This window comes from Lontra canadensis, unplaced genomic scaffold (genome assembly GCF_010015895.1).
Source record: "Lontra canadensis isolate GAN:19392208 unplaced genomic scaffold, GSC_riverotter_1.0 scaffold21, whole genome shotgun sequence".
NCBI classification, from domain to species: domain Eukaryota; kingdom Metazoa; phylum Chordata; class Mammalia; order Carnivora; family Mustelidae; genus Lontra; species Lontra canadensis.
In genome coordinates this window covers 6,469,726-6,489,658 of record NW_022631015.1, presented here as the reverse complement: position 1 = coordinate 6,489,658, position 19,933 = coordinate 6,469,726, and the positions used below count along the sequence as shown (strand labels likewise).

General features: G+C 44.2%; 1 protein-coding gene across 2 annotated transcripts in view; it reads right to left on the bottom strand.

Moving 5' to 3' along the window:
* Positions 1-16,382, bottom strand: part of LY86 (lymphocyte antigen 86) — a 57,344-nt gene extending 40,962 nt beyond the window's left edge. Inside the window, exon 1 of one of the 2 annotated variants that reach the window (XM_032861512.1) lies at positions 16,106-16,382. In XM_032861512.1, the coding sequence (XP_032717403.1) occupies positions 16,106-16,244 (139 nt within the window). In that variant the 5' untranslated portion in view covers positions 16,245-16,382. The remainder of the gene's footprint in view (positions 1-16,105) is intronic. The other variant, XM_032861513.1, reaches the window with a different exon arrangement.
* Positions 16,383-19,933: the final 3,551 nt, after the last annotated feature.

Here is a 19,933-nt window from a genome sequence, read left to right as displayed (position 1 = left end):
ATCACCCCCTAACACCATTGTGGTTTAGGGCTTCCACACACGAATTTTGAGGGGATACAAACATTCAGTCTATAACATGTGTAAAGACCCTCCTCATCACTGTTAGCAAGTTGGCCAAGGGGCCATTCAGGGACCCTGTCTCCAGATGTGACCACCCTGATGTAGAATGAAGAGCAGGGCGCCCTCACAGAGAGGCCTTTGAAGGAAGAGGTAGTGTTCAAGGGGGATCACCGACTCCTTTTTTTTTTTTTAAAGATTTTATTTATTTATTTGACAGACAGAGATCACAAGCAGGCAGAGAGGCAGGCAGAGAGAGAGGAGGAAGCAGGCTCCCTGTCGAGCAGAGAGCCCGATGTGGGGCTCGATCTCAGGACCCTGGGATCATGACCTGAGCCGAAGGAAGAGGCTTTAACCCACTGAGCCACCCAGGTGCCCCCCCCCCGACTCCTTTTTTATTAGAGAATAAGAGGCACAGAATCTCCAGGGCATGAAATCAACACTTCCTAAAGGTACCATGGAGATGTCCTGAAATGGTGAGGTGGGTACCAGAGTTTCTACCATAGGGTCTTGTACTGAAATCAGGGAAGCAGAATTCCACATTCTCCAAACCAGTTCACCATGTCTTCCTGTATCCCCCACATTCTGAGACAGAGACAAAATAGGTCTTATGGATGTCCCAGCTCTGCAATAGAGCTCTACCTGATGGGGAGGAGGGAGATGTTTCTATGGGAAACTTCTCATTAGCACTCTGCCGCTTGTGTGACATAGACCACCCTGGAAATAAGACCCCATAGCATGAGTAACATAGGACTACAAGCACTTAGAGGTCGATGCCAGAGGAGAAAGGGACCAGCTGCCTTTGGCTTGGCAGCCCATCTATCAGCAAAATAAACCCCTAAGCAAAGAAAGGGCTCATTTCTCCGCTTCCCAAATCAACACAATCCTACTACTTCCCTCCTGATTAGAAGATCAAAAATACTTGTGCTAAAAATAACAGCAACAAAAAAAAAAATCATACTGGAAGATAACAAACTGACAGGAAAAATAAGACGGGAAACCTGATTTCAGATTGATAAATGAGAATAGTGCACCTGCCCAATGCCCACAGCCTTCCTGCTTCCCCCTCCCCCCGCCACACTCAAGTTAAATGAAGCACATGTTGATCCAGCAAAGTTTTACGTAGACCCCGACTCAGCTCTTCACCTTTCTCTTTGACGTCATGGCTGTAACCATGTGGATATTGTTCAGCCTTTTTTTGCCATCTGTTCATGTGTTTTCAGAACATGACATTTAAAAAACTGTTGCTGTGTGGAAACATGACTAGACAAGGCTGGTGAACCTAGAGCAAGTCCAAATACCTTTGTCCGGGCTTAAACCTGGGAGAAGTGGAAAGAAAAGTCCTGGGCTGGGAAACTTTTTCTGTACAAAGAGATAGAAATAATAAGTGCTGTCAACGGTGTGTAATTGTAAAAAATTGGAAGCAACCAAAATATTAATCAAAAGGCGAATGGATGCAATTGTAGTCAATACGACTAATTATATACGTGGCATCTGTGAAAATGAATTCACCAAAGCTACCCGTGCTAGCTATCGCCAGGAATGATGTCAGATATTGGTCCCCAAAGAAATTGTTCAGGCAACTCTCTTATTAATTCCAATAATTTTAAATTAGTTTTTTTCTGCATGGCCAGTCTTATTGCTTGCGTATAATAACATTTTTGTTCCCCCCTTTTAAGTCCTTAAATATTTTATTTTTCTTGTCTTACTGTGCTGGCTGGGGCCTTCAGTGCAGGATTGGATAGAAGTGGGGATGGTGGGCATGCTTATCTCCTTCTTGCTTTTAAAGGAAATAGTTCCAGTGTTTTGCCATTAAATCTGACATTCACTGTGGGTCTATATTTTAGGTATGTTTTAGGTCTCTCTCTCTATATTTTTATTAATCATTTTTAAATTTATTTTCAGCATAACAGTATTCATTGTTTTTGTACCACACCCAGTGCTCCATGCAGTCAGTGCCCTCTCTAATACCCACCACCTGGTTCCCCCAACCTCCCACCCCCCCACCTCTTCAAATCCTTCAGATTGTTTTTCAGAATCTATATTTTTATGTAGGCTCCCCGCACCCACCATGGAGCCCAACATGGAGATTGAACTCACAACCCTGAGATCAAGACCTGAGCTGAGATCAAGAGCCAGACTCTTAACTGACTGAGCCACCCAGGTGCCCCCGAAGAGCTGATTTTAAAAGTTCAATCTAGTATTCTTTAAAAAAAAAATCGGTTTACCTTAGTCAATTCATATATATGAGAATCTCTAATACATTTGTAATTATTTCTCATTTATTGTTGGGCTTTCTTTCCTTAATGCCCTGATCTTTATATGCTCCTTTGTCCCCTTCTTTCTAACATTTTGATTCAAGTGTTTGTTTTTCTTTTTCCTTTTTACTATTTTGAAAGTAATATACAACATTGCTAGTTTTTTCAAGTAGTTACCCTTGAATTTCTAACCTGAAAATTTTACTTAATAAAGCTTAAAATGAAACATTACTTTTTTTGTGCTTTTTCTCCTGGTATTTATTTATTTATTTATTTATTTATTTATTATTGTGGTAAAAAACACATAGTATTAGATTTATCATGTTAATCATTTTTAAGCATACAGTTTGGTGATGTTAAGTATAGTCACACTGTTGTATAACCATATGACAATAGAAGTTTTTTGTTTTGCTGAAGTAAACATGATTTTAGCCCTCTCCCTGAAAAATACAAGGACTAAGGTCATCAGAATGCTTTATGTCCCCTCACCAGCTCCTTCCTTCAGGTGCTATTATTATCCTGTAGTTTGTGCTGAATTATTGCTTTATGGTAGGCAGCCTCCAGTATGGCTCCCAGTGGTCCCTGCTCCTAATTCACACCCTTATGTAAAACTTGCCCCTGAGACCTAGTGACTTGCTTCTAAGCAGTAGAGCATGGCAAAGGTGGTGGGACATTGCTTCTGAAATTAGGCTACAAACAAACGAACAAACAAACAAACAAAAACCTTTCTTGCCCTCTCATGCTCTCTTGCTTAGAGCCTTTGCTCTGCGGGAACATGGCGCCATGTTGTGAGTGGCCCTGTAGAGAGGCTGTCATGGCAAAGAACCAATGGCTTCTGGCCAACAGCCATGGAGGACCTGAATCCTGCTAACAGCCATGTGAGTGAGCTTGGAGTGACATTCTGGGGCCTGACTCTAGCCACGTAGTTATAGGAGTTTTGGAGCAGATCTTATCCCAGTCAAGCTTCAAGATGGCTGCAGCCTAGACCAACCCCTTGAACAGGCTCTCAAGAGACCCCATGTCAGGGACACCCTACTACTTCTGCAGGGAACACCTGTGAGATGGTAATATCTGTGGTTTGAAGCTGCTAGGTTTTACAGTAATTGGTTATGCAACAGTGGAAAGCAAATACATTCCCTTTTCAAATTAGACATTATTATTATCATCCTTACATTCATTGCTTATTTGAATTTTCTGATTCTTTGCTTGCCATTCCATCTTGCATGTCCAAACCAGCTTCTGAGAGATCATTTTATTTCTTTCTGAAGTATCTCTTGGAAAGTGTCTTTACTGGGAATCTTTTGTAGGCAAACTCCAGATTATGTTTGTTCAAAAAAATTCTGTAATTTAATTTCTAGGCTTGGGGTTTCCTGGATCATGAAGAAAATACACATTTGGGCCCCAAACCTATGGGCTTTCTGGTCTGCGGCTGCTAATTCTCGGGGAAAACTTATTTCTCCAGAGGCCAGGAAAGTTAGATAAGTTTCCTTGTCTTCTAGTTTTGCTGACTTATTATTTTTTTTTTCTTACTCACTTTTAAAAATTGTGGCTATAATCTTTGGAAGGACCGAACTTCCTGAAGGAGTCAATTTCCCATCTTGCATAGTACAAGACTATGCCGCCAGACTCCCACACCATCACTGAAGCCTGTGTTCTGGTGCTTGGAGACAGGCAAATTTTCTGAGAGTGGACAAGACTTCAGTGCTGGTTTTCCTCTACATCTGGGCTTTCTCTTTGTTTTGGTTTCTGGAGACTTCCTATATTTTCTTACAAGATGAGCTATGCATCCAAAAATCAGGACACTTGATACTTGCTAGCAAGCCTGTGCTTTGTTCAACCACTGATTCAAATAAACCAAGAGCCACTGGTGGTTTTTCTTCAGTTTTTTTTTTTTTTAAACAAACACACTCACTTAAGTACTGCTCTTTAATTTAGTTAAAACCAAAGCCAAGTGTGAGGCAGAAAAGCTATTGTCCACCTTGGAAAAATTATCTTCCTGCCCACACTCCACTCTACTTGAATCCCAAACAGCTCAGTGTAGGTCAGGCTAGAAATTAGAGTCTCTGGGGGGAATCGAAGCTCCTAGTACTTCCCTTTTGGAATAGCCCAGGATTCAGACCCAAGACAGCTGACTCCAACTGAGTGAGGGCTGAAGGTTTTGGGCATTTAGGCATTTGTTTGATGGCTGAAGTTGGCTGCATTTAGCAAGCTTTGCTACATATGGAGAAAAGACCAGAGGAAATAGGAAGCTGGCATTAACCTTTAGGGCTTTAGGGGCCCAAGTCATCTATCATATGCTCATTAAGTGTCTCCTGCCCTGGTGATTTGTTTACTAACTATTGTTAGATTACTTATGAGGTTCACACCACAGAAAAGGCAACTCTATTCTAAACATGTTCTTGCTTTCACTGCTTTATAAAACCATGTCATTTCTATGTAAGATCTGCAGTCAGACTACATTTATGGAGCCAGTGGTCCTCTCAGTATTATAAGTGAGTCTCCATATGTCTTCTGTATATACAGTGGCTCTTGTTTGATAGGATCCTGGGCAAGAAAGGATGCGGACAAATTGCTTTAAGAGAAGGGATGCCCAGGAAGAGGAACTTTTACACTTTGGGAATATAGGTATGAAAGAGAGGGCTGATTTTGCTGTACACAATGTCTTTGACCTGAAATTGTGTGAGTTTATCCATCATGGCTTTTATGCTGTGAGAGGAAGCAGCACTGGCCTGGGAGATCCCACTGGGTTCAGCTTCCATGAAACTTTGTGGCTATGGTTAGAACACATTGATTTCCTCTCTGGCTCAAGTTGTTCCCAACAAGAAGGCAATTGGATGAAACCCCTGAAATTCTGTCTGTCTAGGACATTTCCCAATTTTATAAGAGGTCCCCAGTTTGCCCCGAGCCTGTGGACGAGGAGTGGCAGAATACTGATCCCTCTCCATGTACCTGCAAATGCCAGGCTTGTGGAGAAATAGATGATCATGTGGCACCCATGACCACGATAGATACCATAAGGCAGACTGTCAGAAACGGATCCTTGGCCTCACAGAGCAGTAGACTTGCTCTAGGAACCTCACCCCGGGCATCACTCTCCTCCATTTGTAGCTGCCCAGCCACTATGAATTCTGATTAGCTACCCTTGCCTCAGACCTATAAATGGAGAGCCAGGAAATGCTAGTGTGGCCTGTCATGCCCATCCCTGACAGAGAAGGTGTAGGGCAGGAGGACACCCCTGGGAACTTGCTCTCTGTTGGTTGGGGAAACACAAGTGGCAATACCAGACAGTTGCGGGGAGGAGGCAGAAAGACAGGGCCTGTTGTTTTGAGCTCTTGAAGACCTCATCTCTCATGACTCTGTCTTTGAGAATTACTTAGCAAGCATGTCTGGGAGCTGCAGCCCTAACAATGGCAGGAAGGAAGTCGGGTCACATCCCAAGCACTAGAGGAACACGTAGCCTCATTCTTAGATCTTTGGAGATTCAGAGTGTTTCCACCCCTATGGATAGACCACGGAGAACAATGCACTTTTCTCTACTTTTGGAAGTAAGTAAGAGTAAGGACCAAGAGTTGTGACTGAGCAAGGGGGAAAAAAAAGATAAGAAAGAAACAGAAGGAATGATGAGCTTGAGAGGCCTCATGTACAATTTGGTTAGAAATCTAGACGACAATCCAGTCAGCACCAGCAGTCACACAGAAGATACAAGTAGAAGGACAATTCAGTGCTGTCTTCAAAGCTGAGGAGTCAGCTAAACGTTGTGCAGATGAGTCTCAACTGTGCAAACGAAGTCCATCATTTCCTCTAAAAAAATCCCTCCTAATTATACTTTTGACATTACCATGGGCGGTGTAAGTTTCCTGCAATGCTGACAGACCAGGTTAATGTATAATAATGCTAAGACCGTGAGTAACATCTCAATGACCCTGGGAAACACACATCTTTTGAGGACAAAGCACCAGGTTGCAGGGAACTTTATGCAAGGAAGGGGCATCAGGTCTTCAGGTTGTAGTAGTTTAAGTAAAGCCAGCTTACTGCCCAGCCATGGATCCCACAATCAAAGGATCAGTAACTTGGAACCTGTATCCTCAACTAGTCTGAGGTGATATCTTTGGTCTGGGGCATCCTAGACACCTAGGAAAATACTGAACTAAGCATGACTATAACCCCAGGAAGATATAAGAATATAGGGAAGAGTAAATGCCACTGTAACCATGTTAAAGACATAAATGTAAACCCATATCACGGACATTTTGAAAGATACTGTAATTTAACAAAAAGGGTAGTAAGTGGAATAATCATTGTGATAATTTGTATCTGCTTTGACTGCTTTTAAAGATTTTAAAGCATTTAAGGAAATCTGGTGTTTTAGGTTAAATGTTCAAGACATTTCTATTAATAAAGGTGTGACCAATTTATGTATGCCTGTAATAAAATTAATTTATTTGATTTACAAAATTTTGACTTAATTGTGTAAGTAGTATTTAATTGTTTAAGGGGATTTTATAATATGCTACAGGAAAATTAAACTTAGCACTAAAATATATGGAGGACCCTTGAATAGGAAAGATCTCAGCTATGGGACAAGATTCTAACGGCTAACGGGCAGAGGGAACGCTGATCACTATGTTCTGGATTTTCTCACTGGGGCTGGCGCAGTTCCCACCTGGCCATAAGGGGATATGTCAGGCTTCGAATAGGGGAGCCCATTGGCAGTGCTTCTTCAATTGTAAATTGTGCTTGGAAGCAGCATTTTCTGGGCTGAGGATCTTTTCTTTCTCCTGCCCACCACTGGGTTGGTCACCACTCCCTTCTGTCCTGAAGGCAGAGAGGAGTGGAGAGAAGTGGTACAGAATTTCAAGAAGGGACGCACAATGATGCCTTCTTGGATCCCATGAGGAAGCTGGAGGATGTGACTCGCACATTGCCCACTGCGCATGAATAATCCATGGGCTGCACCCAGATGGACGGTCAAAGTTGTTTCTGGTAGACCCCAGAGTCCCTCTTCCAGTGCTCACTGGGCTCTCTAGGGCCCCAGGACAGAGCTGCTGCATCAGGGGACTGGGATATCACTTTTACAAGGCATCCCAGAAAGGACCGAACATCGACTCACACGGCACACGGTTCCTGCGTGGGTCACCCTTTTCTTTGCATTAAAATGCCAGTCCTGTTGTTTGGGGTTTGGAGGGGAGCATCTGTCCCCACCGCCAGCCCAGTATGTGTGAGCAGCACTGCTCCTGTGTTGTGCCTTCCAGCTTGCTCTTGCGTTGCAGGGCGCTCTGCCAGCTGGGGGCTCCCTCTTCACAAGGGGCCTGGCACCTGACAGCCTCTGCCAGGTTCTCCAACTGCACAGTTTGGGGCCGGAAAGGGGCTCTTTCACCTGCACTTTCCTTGGCCTGGAGAAAACAAGCTGCTTTGGTCCCCTGTGCTCCCTCTCCTGTAGTCCAGTATCTGAAGCCTTGCCCTGGACCTCACACTGTGGCAGCTTTGGGAATATATCGTCTGTGTTGTAGTTTGCACAAAAAGAGTGGCAGAGCTAGACGACCGTCCTCTCCCATCTCTACCTCTTCAAAGATTCTACTCCAAAACGTGAGTAAAGCTGCTTCTCATGAATTTGCTTGAGGATGGAAAGAGCAGTGAACAGCACCTAGGAAGACATTTCCTGCCTGCACCAAAGAGCCTCTTGGACTCACTCTTGGCTGCCCCCACCCACCTTAGGTCCCTAGCCCCTAAGGGACTTAGCATCTCTTTTAAAAAGTGCTTGGGAAATGGGCTATGGTATGTGCTGTGAATTGTGTCAGACTGATGAATCACAGACCTGTACCCCGGAAACAAATAATACATTGTATGTTCATTAAAAAAATACTTGGGAGAATTCACAGTGCCTTGGAGGTCTGGCTGAAAGGACCTTACAGAAGCCACAAGGAGGAACTCAGTGGCTTCGTGACCGGAGCTCACCTACAAGATTAGTTCTCCTCCAGCTCCTCTTCACTTTCATCTTTTTCCTTGTGCCATCTTTAAGTCTGCATCTCAATGTTGACACCCATATATATATATATATATATATATATATATATTCATATAAATATCTATTTAAAAATAATTTCCCCGTCTTTAAAAGTCTGCACCTCAATAGTGACACTCATATTTATATATATTTAATACATATACATTAAAAATGATAGTAATTTTATGGTATATAATTACTATCATTATTAATATCAACTTTCTGACTCTATGTTTGAGCAAAAAGACCCCGCGATGCTCCTGGCACCTTACTGTTTGATCTTGCGTGCCCATTTATCCTTTTGAAATGGCATCATTGTCTCCCCACCTATCTGTTTGCTTTTCTCTAATTGTACAGTATTTATATCCCTATTAACCCAGGAAAATAAAGGAAGAGAGAAATTGCTTTCTGTGTGTGATATTTTAAAGTACTGTTAAAGGACTATGTGGCGGGTGATATTTTCCATTATTATTATATATTTTTTATAGTGTTGCTTCTTTTGTGTTGTTTTATGCTCCATTTATTTCACAATTACTAGGCTTTGAGGAAAGCAGGTCCCCCTCCCTCTCCGCCGCCTTTCCTTCCAGGGCAGTTTTAAAATAACTTTCTTACCAACATTTTTCCAACATGCTTTGCTCTTCAGACAGGTCATTTGCGGTTTACCCTTATTTTGGAGGAGTTGTTGCCAGCATTGCTTTGAATTTTTAAGGTCTGATTAATTGTCCTGTTTGACTATCTTGATGGATTACTCAGATGCACGTGACCTGATTCTGACTTTGTAATTAAAGATTTTTTTTGGAGGTCAGATAGAGTGCCTGCCCTGCTGCAAACTTCAGCACATGTGCAAAACCTATTTGGGCAGATAGGGACCAGGCTGCCTGCCTTCAGGGAGAGAAGAGCACGTGTTAAGTGTGAAGCATGGTGACCAGAGGCCATGGTCCCCTGAGCCTGAAACCTCCCAGGTGGCTGACCCTTAGGAACCACCCACTGCCCTCAACTTACTGCTGGAGATAGAGCTCCCCCTCCACTCCCCTCCCCTCCCGACTCACCAGCTTCTCCACCCTGAAAATTGCTGTCGGATGTGGGGGAAATAAGGTTTCCCTATAAAATAAGTAAGCCAACCTCACAGTAGGGCGGTGGGGAGGCTCCATCTGAAAATACGCTGTTCTTGCTGGTAAGAGAATGAACTTTCATTTGCTTTTTAAAAAAATTTGGTAGATGTCATTTCCAAACATCTTGCAATGAAAGTGAACTTGGTACATGGGTTGATGAATGTCAATGTGGGTGCTCCTTCTCTTCTACGGCTATTACAGGTCCCCGATGGATACTTGGGAAGAGCCAAACAGACCCAGCTCTGAGTGCGTGCAGAGAGGGGAGGCTGGAGTAATCGAATCAGAAAGCAAATTGCTCTCTTCCTCCTCTTCCTCTTTCCTCCCTCCGCCCTTCCGCCTCTTCCTGCTTCTGCTAGGGTAGGGTTTTCACTTCCTCGCCCGAAGACTTAGTTTTTGAGCTATCTCTTCTCCCTATCCCTACCATGTGCTTCTGGGATCAGATGGCATGGGTTGCTCCCTACTGGAATTCCATAATGTAGCTCTGAGTCCCTGGGCATGGAGTCAGACTCTTAGGGCTGTCTCATGGCTCAGTCTATGTTACATGATAAGATAGTTAAGGTGTACATGCTTCAGTTTCCATATCTGGAACATGGAGATAGATATCCTACGCACCTCATAGGACTATTTGTAAGGATTGAATGAGACCTTATTAAATGAAGGGACATTATAAGTTATAAAATGCCATGTAGCAGCCGGAGATTATTATGAAAATGATGATGTTCTCAAAGGTATCTTATGAATTCCTCCACTCATGGTGGTTTTGGTGTCAAGATTACGTGGCCACACAGCTTCTCTATGGCTAAAATCATCCAGAAGATACAGAACTGGAGCCTCTGAGCTGGGGAACAGCTTGAGAGATTCTTTCCTACCCTTGACCAGGGAGCAGGAACGTTTTTCTACAAAAAGCCAAATAGTTAATATTTCAGGATCTGTGGTCATAGAGTCACTATCAACCTACTTATAGGAGAAACAGATGAATGTGTTCATGTTCCAATAAAATTTTATGGACACAGAAATTGACATTTCATGTAATTTCATATGTCACATATATTCTTCTTCTTTTGAATCTTGTAACCACCTAAATGTGTAAAAACCATTCTTAGCTCACAGGCCATCTAAAAACAGGCAACATGTGGAATTTGGACTGTGGGCTTCATTTGCCAGTGCCTGTCCTAGACTACCCCTAGGAACCACTGGAATGGCCAAGTTGACTGTCAGAGATATCAAAGGGGAGACATAAAATCATTTAGGCATATGTCATAGGTTTTTTACTTTTTATGACCCTCTTCTTGGCCTGGCTGATGTCAAAACATGTGAAAGCCTATCAAAGTACATTAAATGACAATACTAAGTTCACACTCAATGTTCTTGTCAAAAAATACAACCTAGATCTCTGCTTGCCAACGCTTATTAAAAAACCCAAAACAGCAAACAACAATGGCAACAATACGAGTCATGGAAGGCTGCCTGGAGCACATGTGTCTCATCCAGTCCTATAGGCAGTCTAACTTTCCCTTGAGCAACCCAGACCTGCAATTGTACCATTCATGGAAGCTTCCACTGGGGTCACTTGAGAAAGCGATCCTGAGTTGTGTTTTAGTGATGAATCCTTGCTCCTCGTTTCCGTGAGAAACAGTGGATGGGAGTCACTTTGCTCAGAGCTCATCCCAGTATCAGGAAAGACTAGACTTCTTAAAAACAGATTTTATTTTGCAAGTGATGTAATTTCCTTGTTTGATATGGTTTTGAGGAAGGTCATAATCAAATACACCTCTATTGACTAGAAAATGTCTTGCAAGTCATCAGCAGCAAAGAATTATGTACTAAGTATGTACTAAGCACTTTTCATACAATCCTTTTACTTAATCCTCTCATGGCCCTGAGAGGTAGGTAAAATTATTATCTCTATTGTAGTGGGATAAATGAGGGCTCCCAAAGATATCCATATCCTAATTCCCAGAATCTGCTGATGTTATCTTACACAGAAAAAGAGAATTTGTAGATGGGATTAATTTAAGGATCTTGAGATGGGGGAGATTATTCTAATCTCAGTGTTCCCTTCAGAGAGAGAGAGAGAGGTGGAGAGAGATTTGGCATAGAAGAAAGCAATATGAGAACAAGATGTTGGAGCAAGACGCTGGCCTGTTGGCTTTGAAGATGGAGGAAGGGTCCATGAGCCAAGGAATATAGTTGTAGAAGCTAGAAAAGTCCAGGAAAGAGATTCTCCCCTAGAGTTTCCAAGGGAGTGTGGCGCTTCACAAAGTGAAGTTGACTTTGGATTTCTGACCTCTGGGACACTAAAAGAAGACATGTGTGTCATTTTAAGCCACCAAGTGGTAACTACTAGTACACCATAGGAAACTGATATGCCCACTTTGCAATCAAGGAGAGGAGACAGAGAATATTGCCCAATGGCTGGAATGAAGTTTGCTGACCTCAGACCCACAGATCTTACTCCTCACACTGTCTCATCTGTTGTATGTTTCCTGATATCTCCTGGATTTATTATCCCGTCCCCACCCCCAACCTGTTTCCCCACTACCTGTTTCATCCTCCAAACCTGTGGACTTTTGTAATCCATCTCCTGAGCGGGTGTGATAGAGACAGAATATAAATAAATACATTGGTGGACATTTGTGGCATGGGAATGCGTGAAGTCCCTGGGGTTTTGCTAGCCCTGGGGATTGTCTTATGATCTAATAAAAGGCTGCTTTGGTTCCCCCTTCTGTCAGTCTTTACTGTAGCATTAACAGTTGGACAGAGCAGGACTTCTGCTTTCTCAGAAAATTGTGCTCACTTCCCAGTCAGTGTTCAGAGCCCAGCAACTTTCTGTGAATTTCTTTCTTTCTCCTCAAGGATTTTTGTATTATTTAGAACAGTGTCTGGCCTAAGAGCTGCCCCTCCTACTAAAATTATTAAATAAAACAAGAAGGAAAAAATGAAGCACTAAACCCAGAAAACAGTAAATCCTCTACTTTTGTCAGGTGATGCCCCCACATCTGTGTGCATGTTGAGATTCTAGAAGCTCCTGACACGCACTAAGGAGATCTGAACACCAGGGTTGGATAGAGGGTCTAAACACATGGCCTTTGTTCTGTGTTATCAGTGTGAAAGCCTAGGGAGCAGGGGTGGGTGGGGTGCCCTGCTGTGAATCCAGCAGCTACAGAGAGGACCATCTCCATCTGGGGAGGGGTATGCAATTATTCAGTCTCTGATGGCTCAGTGCTCTCTGGAGATGAGCCAGGACCCACTTTTTGGAGAAAATTCAGGGCACTGCTTTCTTTCTTCTCTGCTGACACCAGAATATCCCAAAGATTTCCTCTGATGTTGAGGCTTTCAATAGGATACTAGTTTGACCTGTCATACTTCTTTCCTGGATTATTATTATTTTTAAAAGATTTTATTTATTTATTTGACGGAGAGAGAGAGCGAGAGAGAGAGCAAGAGCTCAAGCACGTGTGCGCATGAGCACAAACAGGAGGGAGGGGCAGAGGGAGAGGGAAAAGCAGGCTCCCTGGTGAGCAGAGAGCTGGACATGGGGCTTGATCCCAGGACACTGGGATCATGACCTGAGCTGAAGGCTTAACTGACTGAGCCACCCAGGCACCCCCTGGATTATTGATTCTACAGGCTACAAACCTTGGCTGTGGCCTCAAATAACTTTCAAGCTAATATTCAAGCTTCCATCCATTCCCTGAGGGAATCTTTCCAAATGTAATCTCCTCATTGTCAAAGGGACGCAGCCCAACCTTGTATTGTACTGTATTAGGGTTCTCCAGAGAAACAGAACCAGTGGAAATATATACTAGAAAAATATATATATAATCAAAGAGATTTATCATAAGATACTGGCTCATGTGGTTATGGAGGCTGAGAAGCCCTGTGGTCTGCCATTTGCAAACTGGAAACCCATGAAGGCTGGTGGTGTGTCTGAAGATCCCAGGGCGAGCCTGAAAGCCAGGAGCGCTCCAAGCAGGAGGTCAAAGTCCTAGCTTACAGTCAGGCTGACGGAGAGTGAATCCTTCCTTCCTCCACCATTTTGTTCTCTTCAGGCCCTCAACAGATTGGATGGTGACCACCCTCACTCAGGAGGGTGATCTGCTTTCACGCAGGTCAGTGATTTCAGTGCTAAAGCGTAGAAACACTCTCACAGTCATACCCAGAAAATGTTTAACCAGCTCTCTGGGCCTCCTGTGGCCCCATCAATATGACACATAAAATTCACCATCACACCTGGGCTCTCCCCACACTTCCTACTTTACCTCTCGTCCCTCCCTTGTGTTCTATCCCTTCTGCAGCCACCTGAACTCTATGCCTGGTCACCTCTCCCTGCTGTCAACATGCCATTCTCTGTGCCAAGTTATCCTTCCCATGCCCCACCTCCATCCACCTGCCTTCTGATGAAACTCCAGACAGCAGGATTAAAGCACAAGCTCCAGAGTCAGCCGGGCTTTTGCTAGCCCTGATCAAGTCATTTCGATTCCGCAGATATTTACTTCATGCCTTCTCTGTGCTCCCCGGAAATAATTCTGCCCAATTACCTGTGTGACCTTGGAAGAGTTCCCTGGCATCTGTAACTCTGGTTTAGACATCCGTAAAGTAGTAACGCATAGGAAGTCCTGAATGCCTGTAAACCTCCCACGGACATAAGGTGTTATAATTACCATTTTTGTCATTCTTTGAGGTTGAGGTCAAGCTTGATGTCCCTTCCCTTGGTGTGTTTAGACCCCCAAACTCACCCTTTCCAACTACCATGACCCCTGGTGCATGATACATGCCTCTATCCCTCTAAACACAGAGCATTTACCCTGTTGTTGAATTGTCTGATCCTCCCACTACTCTTCAATGAGAGCTGTGTCTCCTCCATCCCTTTCCTCTGAGTGCCCAGAGCAGGGCTTGTTGACATTGGGTGACTAGAGCAGCTACAGGGAGGGAGGAGTTATCCCCAGAGGCCGGTGATAAGCTTTGTTCTCCTGATGCATCCGCTTCTCTTGTCTTTCTTGGCAGTGACTTGAAAGGCTGTGCCAGGCTTGGCTGCAGGCTGCAGGCTGGTCTGGGAGAGGGACCAGCCATGGCAACCTTTTATGGGAGGATGAATTGGAAAAACAAATCCCGAGTAGTCCATTCATCTCAACTCTTGCTTCTCATGCTGCACCTACAATGCGTAGATGCCAGCAGAAAGTGTCCCATCCCCATGGGAAGAGCAAGAGTAATGAGATCAACACCTACAGCATTTCGCCATTCATTCGCTTGTACATCAGAAAAAAAGTTTTTGTGCATTTCAATGTTCAGTGTTCCTTCTTTTTCAAAGAGTGAAATCAAGTCTGACAAATGGCCCCAGAGACCAGCCTGACCATCCCAACCTCTCCACGGCAACTCCCTGGGTAGCAGCTGCCGGATCAGCTATCTGGTCCAAGGCAACATCTCCTCTGCTCCCCAGCTTACCATGAGGCCGATTTAAATACTGAAAGAGCATCACTTTTCCAGCTCCTTCCATCCAAACTGCATTTTGCTTCCTGTCTACCTCCGAAGTATCATATTTCACACTGGCACGCTTTTCCATGAGGCTGTCCCTCTCATCCTCATTCAAGATGCAATCTGATGCTGAACTCACTTTCCTGCACTCAGGCCCCCCTTGTGGACGGAAGTGTGCTCCTCTCCCCACCAAACTGATACGTTGAAGTCTTACCCCTTAGTACCTTAGAATATGATTTTATTTGAAGATAGGGTCTTTCAAAAGGTGATTAAGGTTAAATAATGTCCTGTGGGTGAGCCCTAATCCAGTAGGACTGGTGTTCTTATAAGAAGAGGAGATCAGGACCCAGCCAGGCAGAGGACAGACTGTGTGAGGACACGGAGAAGACAGCCACCTACAAGCCAAGGAGAGAGGCCTCAGGAGACACCAACCCTGCCAACACCTTGATCTTGGACTTCCAGCCTCCAGAACTGTGATAAAATAAATATCAGCTGTTTAAGACTTCAGTCCGTGGTACTCTGCTCTAACAGCCTTTGTAGACCAATATATAATCCGAAGTGTTGGTTAAGAACCTGCAGCTGCTGTTTCCTGAATTCTGCTCATTAGCTCGCACGGTTTGTTGGTAAAGATGTTGGCCCCATTGGGGTAATAACCATGGCATATGTTCTTTGGTTATATCTGGCCCTAGAAAAAACCTTGGCATTGAGTACGTGCTGAATTAGTGGGCAGTGACGCTGAGGAGGGTCACTGGAAGGCAGGAATCTTTTCTTTTGACATATGAGATCGTTTCACTCAGTTTGCAAACTCAATAACCTGGAAGCTAGTCGGGGTGTACATTTTGGGGTGGAGGTGACTAATAGAAGCATCTTTTCTTAATTTTGAGCTAATGGGGTTTCATGATCTGGTAGACTCCTTGGTCATTTTGGGCTCTGCCATTTTAGTGAATTGGTCTATTTAGACTCAATGCCTTTGTCTTGTTCTCTTTGTGGCTCTTTCAGGCTCATTCCCACTCCCCACCCTGCATTCCTCCTTCTCCCAAGGGCTCTTGATGGCCTTGCAGACCTACTGCAAGTGGAGAAAGCCTTTGGGTCCTGGTTCTCTCACCCCTTCCCAATCCCAACTCAACACTACAGCAGCCCTCATCTGAGGGCCTCCATTTCCCCGTAAACACAAAATAGCACGTTTTGAAAGACCTTACCACAACTCTGGTAGAGCACTTCCAGGTTCCCATCCCGGCAGACCGTGTGTGTGGGCCAGCCCTTGGTGCCGCTGCTGGGAGATATCAGAGTCCAGACGAGGACGGCCACCGTGAGACCCTTCATGGCCAGGCCCTGCATGTGGCCGACTAGAAAATAACGGGCCCCAAACAAAGGGCCTCTGGGCTCTTCCTCTCCTCTGCTTCACGGGTGAATGTTCGGTTTCACTTCTCCTATTTTACGCTCCTGAGGAACCACTGTGAGATGCAAAAGGCAGTTCACTGAGGCCCTTGAATACTGTTCCTCCAGGACCTTTGACCCTTGAATCAGCAGGGTGAGAATGGCCCATGTCTCCAGTGGGCTGGATGTTGACTCTCTGCTTTCACAGGGAGGAGCCAGCAAGTGATGCATGACCTTATGCTGTGGGCCCCCTCCAAACAGCCTCCACAGAGCCCCCCACCCCCGGATGGAGTAATGGACTCAGGAAAGCAAAAGCCACAGGCCACCGTGTGGTTTTCATCAGCAGCCCTCCAATGTCTCCATAAGCTCCTGATGTGGGCTGTGGACCTGGCTGGGGCCAGCAGGTAGCACTTGCCATTTTGAAGGCGGCAGAGTCATATCTGGGATCTGGAATGAGGCTTTTGCCCTGTTGGCATTTTCTCTCATCTGGCTCTAGCCCCACTCTCAGGATTAGGGTTTCAGCAGCGAATTGTGTGGCTGTGAGAACAGAGCTTGTTCTGGGAGCAGCAGATGCGGTCTCTGGAGATGAAGTGGGGGGGGATGTCCCTGAGAGGTGAGCTGTGTTCTATTTCTGGTTTGGCTTGGCCAAGGGTGGGGAAGGATGGGGAAGTGAGAGCCTCCCTTTTAAGATGATGATGTGTGTGTGTGAGGGCGTTAACTGTGTTGGTCATTTGCAGGATTATTAACGTCACATCCCAGTTTCTTTCCAAAGCTTAGAGTCTGTCCCCCTATTCCACGACCTCTGCCAATCTGCTCAGCCCTGGTATCCCACCTCTACTCCACTCCACCTTAGCTTGAGAGAACCAGGGTCAGGGCCACGGCCAGCAGATTGAAGGAGCAACAGAATATGCTATTTCCCCCCAAGAGGAAAAGCACTTCTCTGAGCTCACTGGGTAAACTGACTGTTTCTGCTGATAGGTAACTTTAGCTACCTCAGACTTTTTTCGAAGTAAGTGGAATTTAATTACCAGTGAAAACAAATACACTGACTTAATTGATGAATACTTAGGATTTCTTGGGAAACATCTCAGAGCAGTCATTTGGGGAAGGGGAAGGTCTGGGTTGGTGGTTCTTCTCCTCCTCCTCCTCCTCCTTCTTCTTCTTTGTTTTAGGTACTCCCCTACAAATAATTTAGTGATGCTGGCTTTCAAGTGATTCCCAAAATGTGGTCCCCAGACAACAGTAACAACTTCAACTAGGAGCTTTTTTAGAAATGCAGATTCTCAGGCTGTATGCAAGACCAGCCAAATCAGAAACTCTGGGATGGAGACTGGCCCTGTGTTGTTGTTGTTGTTGTTTTAATTCTTTATTTAAATTCAATTTAGTTAACATATAGTGTATTTTTAGTTTCAGGGGCAGAGTTCAGTGATTCATCAGTTGCCTAGAACACCCAGTGCTCATCACATCATGTGCCCTCCTGAATGTCCATCCCCCAGTTACCCCCCACCACCTCCCCTCCAGCAGCCCTCAGTTTGTTTCCTATGATTAAGAGTCTCTTATGGTTTATCTCCCTCTCTGTTTTCATCTTATTTTACTTTTCCTTCCCTTCCCCTATGTTCATCTCTTTTGTCTCTTTTGTTCCACATATGAGTGAAGCCAGTGTGAGCTGGTGTCTCATTGTGGTTTTGATCTGCATTTCCCTGATCTGGCACTGTGTTTTAAGGCTGTCCCTAGGGACCTTTGGGTGCTCCAGAAGGTGTCGAGAGAGCTCTGAACAGTAAATGAGCAGAACAATTGAGGTTATCCCTTTGCACCCCTGCGGAGCCCGGCATGATCAGCACACCATTGGAAGGACCTAGGAGGGCCAAACAGAGAGCAGATATTCTAGTAGAGAGCTGTGATTGGCTGCCAACAGGAAACCATGTCATATGAGGACCAAGCCATAGATTGTGAACCAAAAGGACCTAGTGGTGAAATGCGTGATTTAGGAACTGCACTGGCATTTGGATATATTCAAAATGGAGTACTGCAAGGTTCTGGAGGCAGAGTAAGGTTGGAGCAATGAAGGTCAGACTTCAGGACATCAGCATCAGTGAGGGGGCTTAAGATTGCCAGGCTCCAAACCCAGAGCTTCTAGTTTATAGGGTCAGGAAGTCTCGGGTGGGACCTGAGAGCCTGCGTTTCTGACAAGTTCCCAGGGGATGCCAGTGCTTCTGGTCCAGGGGTCTGAGAACTCTGCTACTCCCGATTCTAAGATTTAATTTGTTGCAAACTATACAGTTTTGTGTGTTTTAAAATCATCTTGGTCCTTATCCAAATATTCTTCTGCTAAAGGGCAGACAACATTTTGTATAACACATAGTACACCCAAAATGGGAGTGTCGAATCAGCCACTGTCGCTACCGAGTTCTGCTTACGGAGAAACAGGATTTGCCTGAAATCGTCAGTGATGGCTTGCCGAATTCAAGCAATCCAAAATGTCTCGAGGAGTTCTTTAACTAGAAGCTTTTTAAAGACAGCAAAAGAGTTCATTAGCAATGTCCTGTTTCCTAACTATAAAATAAAATGAGGACCCGTTTATGATAGTTACACAAAATATGGTTTAATATGAGTAAATGGTAACCAAAGATACTGTCAGGCTCTCATATTGACTTCCAACACCTCATCAACTCTAGCTAAAGAAGCTAGACTTTTTTGGATAATACTCTTTCTCTCTGTTTCAAGTTGCTTTTTGTCATAGAGGTTTGCCTAGGGATGGTGCCTTTCTTTTCTTGCAGAGTTAAACATTATTGGCTGAGAGCACTGAACACTGAAAGTGTTGTTAAGAAGAAAACTCTTGATGTTGAAAAATGAAATTTGAGACTCTGAGGACACGGGAATACAGCTCCCTTGGGAAAGTGACTCAGTCTTTGGGTGGGTTTTGCACGTCCACAGGCCAATTTTGTCTACATTTCATGTGCCAGCAGATGGCAGCGAGCCCTCCTTCACCATGGCGCCCTGATGATGCATGCTGCCTCGAATGGCAAATGGTCTTCATCAACTCTTGTATTCAACTCTGGCTGCTCTCCTCTCTCTTTTCTAAGTACTTGAATATATATTCCCTCTCATTTATTTAATCCTTAAAACCTCTTTGCGGAGTACCTATAGCTCCATGATCCCCCATTCACAACTCGGAAATCCCTAAGTCTTGAAAAAGGAAAGTTTTTTTTTTTTTTTTAACTCTTTTGGTTAAAAAAAAAAAATCTAATCTAACTGGGAGTTCATAGACTCATTGTTCTTAATTTAAAGTTTGAATTTAACCTACCTAGGTTTCGCTGCAGAAACATTAATGTGATTGATTAGTGGGAGATGGGGGCAGGCACTAGACCCACTAAAAGTGGGTACAAAATATAAATCCTATTGCCTTTCTAAAATCAAGAAATTCTGAATTTTAAAATACATCTGTGCACGAAGATTTTAGTTAAGGATTTCCGGATTCATTCTATGATGATCCTTGTTCTCTAGAGAAGAAACTGAGGCATAGTTAGTAACTAGTTCAGAATTACACATGTGGTAGGACCGAGTTGAAAGCCAGATAGTTAGGATCCAAAACCCAAGTTCCTGACCATCGGGAAAAGGTCTCTTAACTACTGTCTCTTTATGCTCACTTA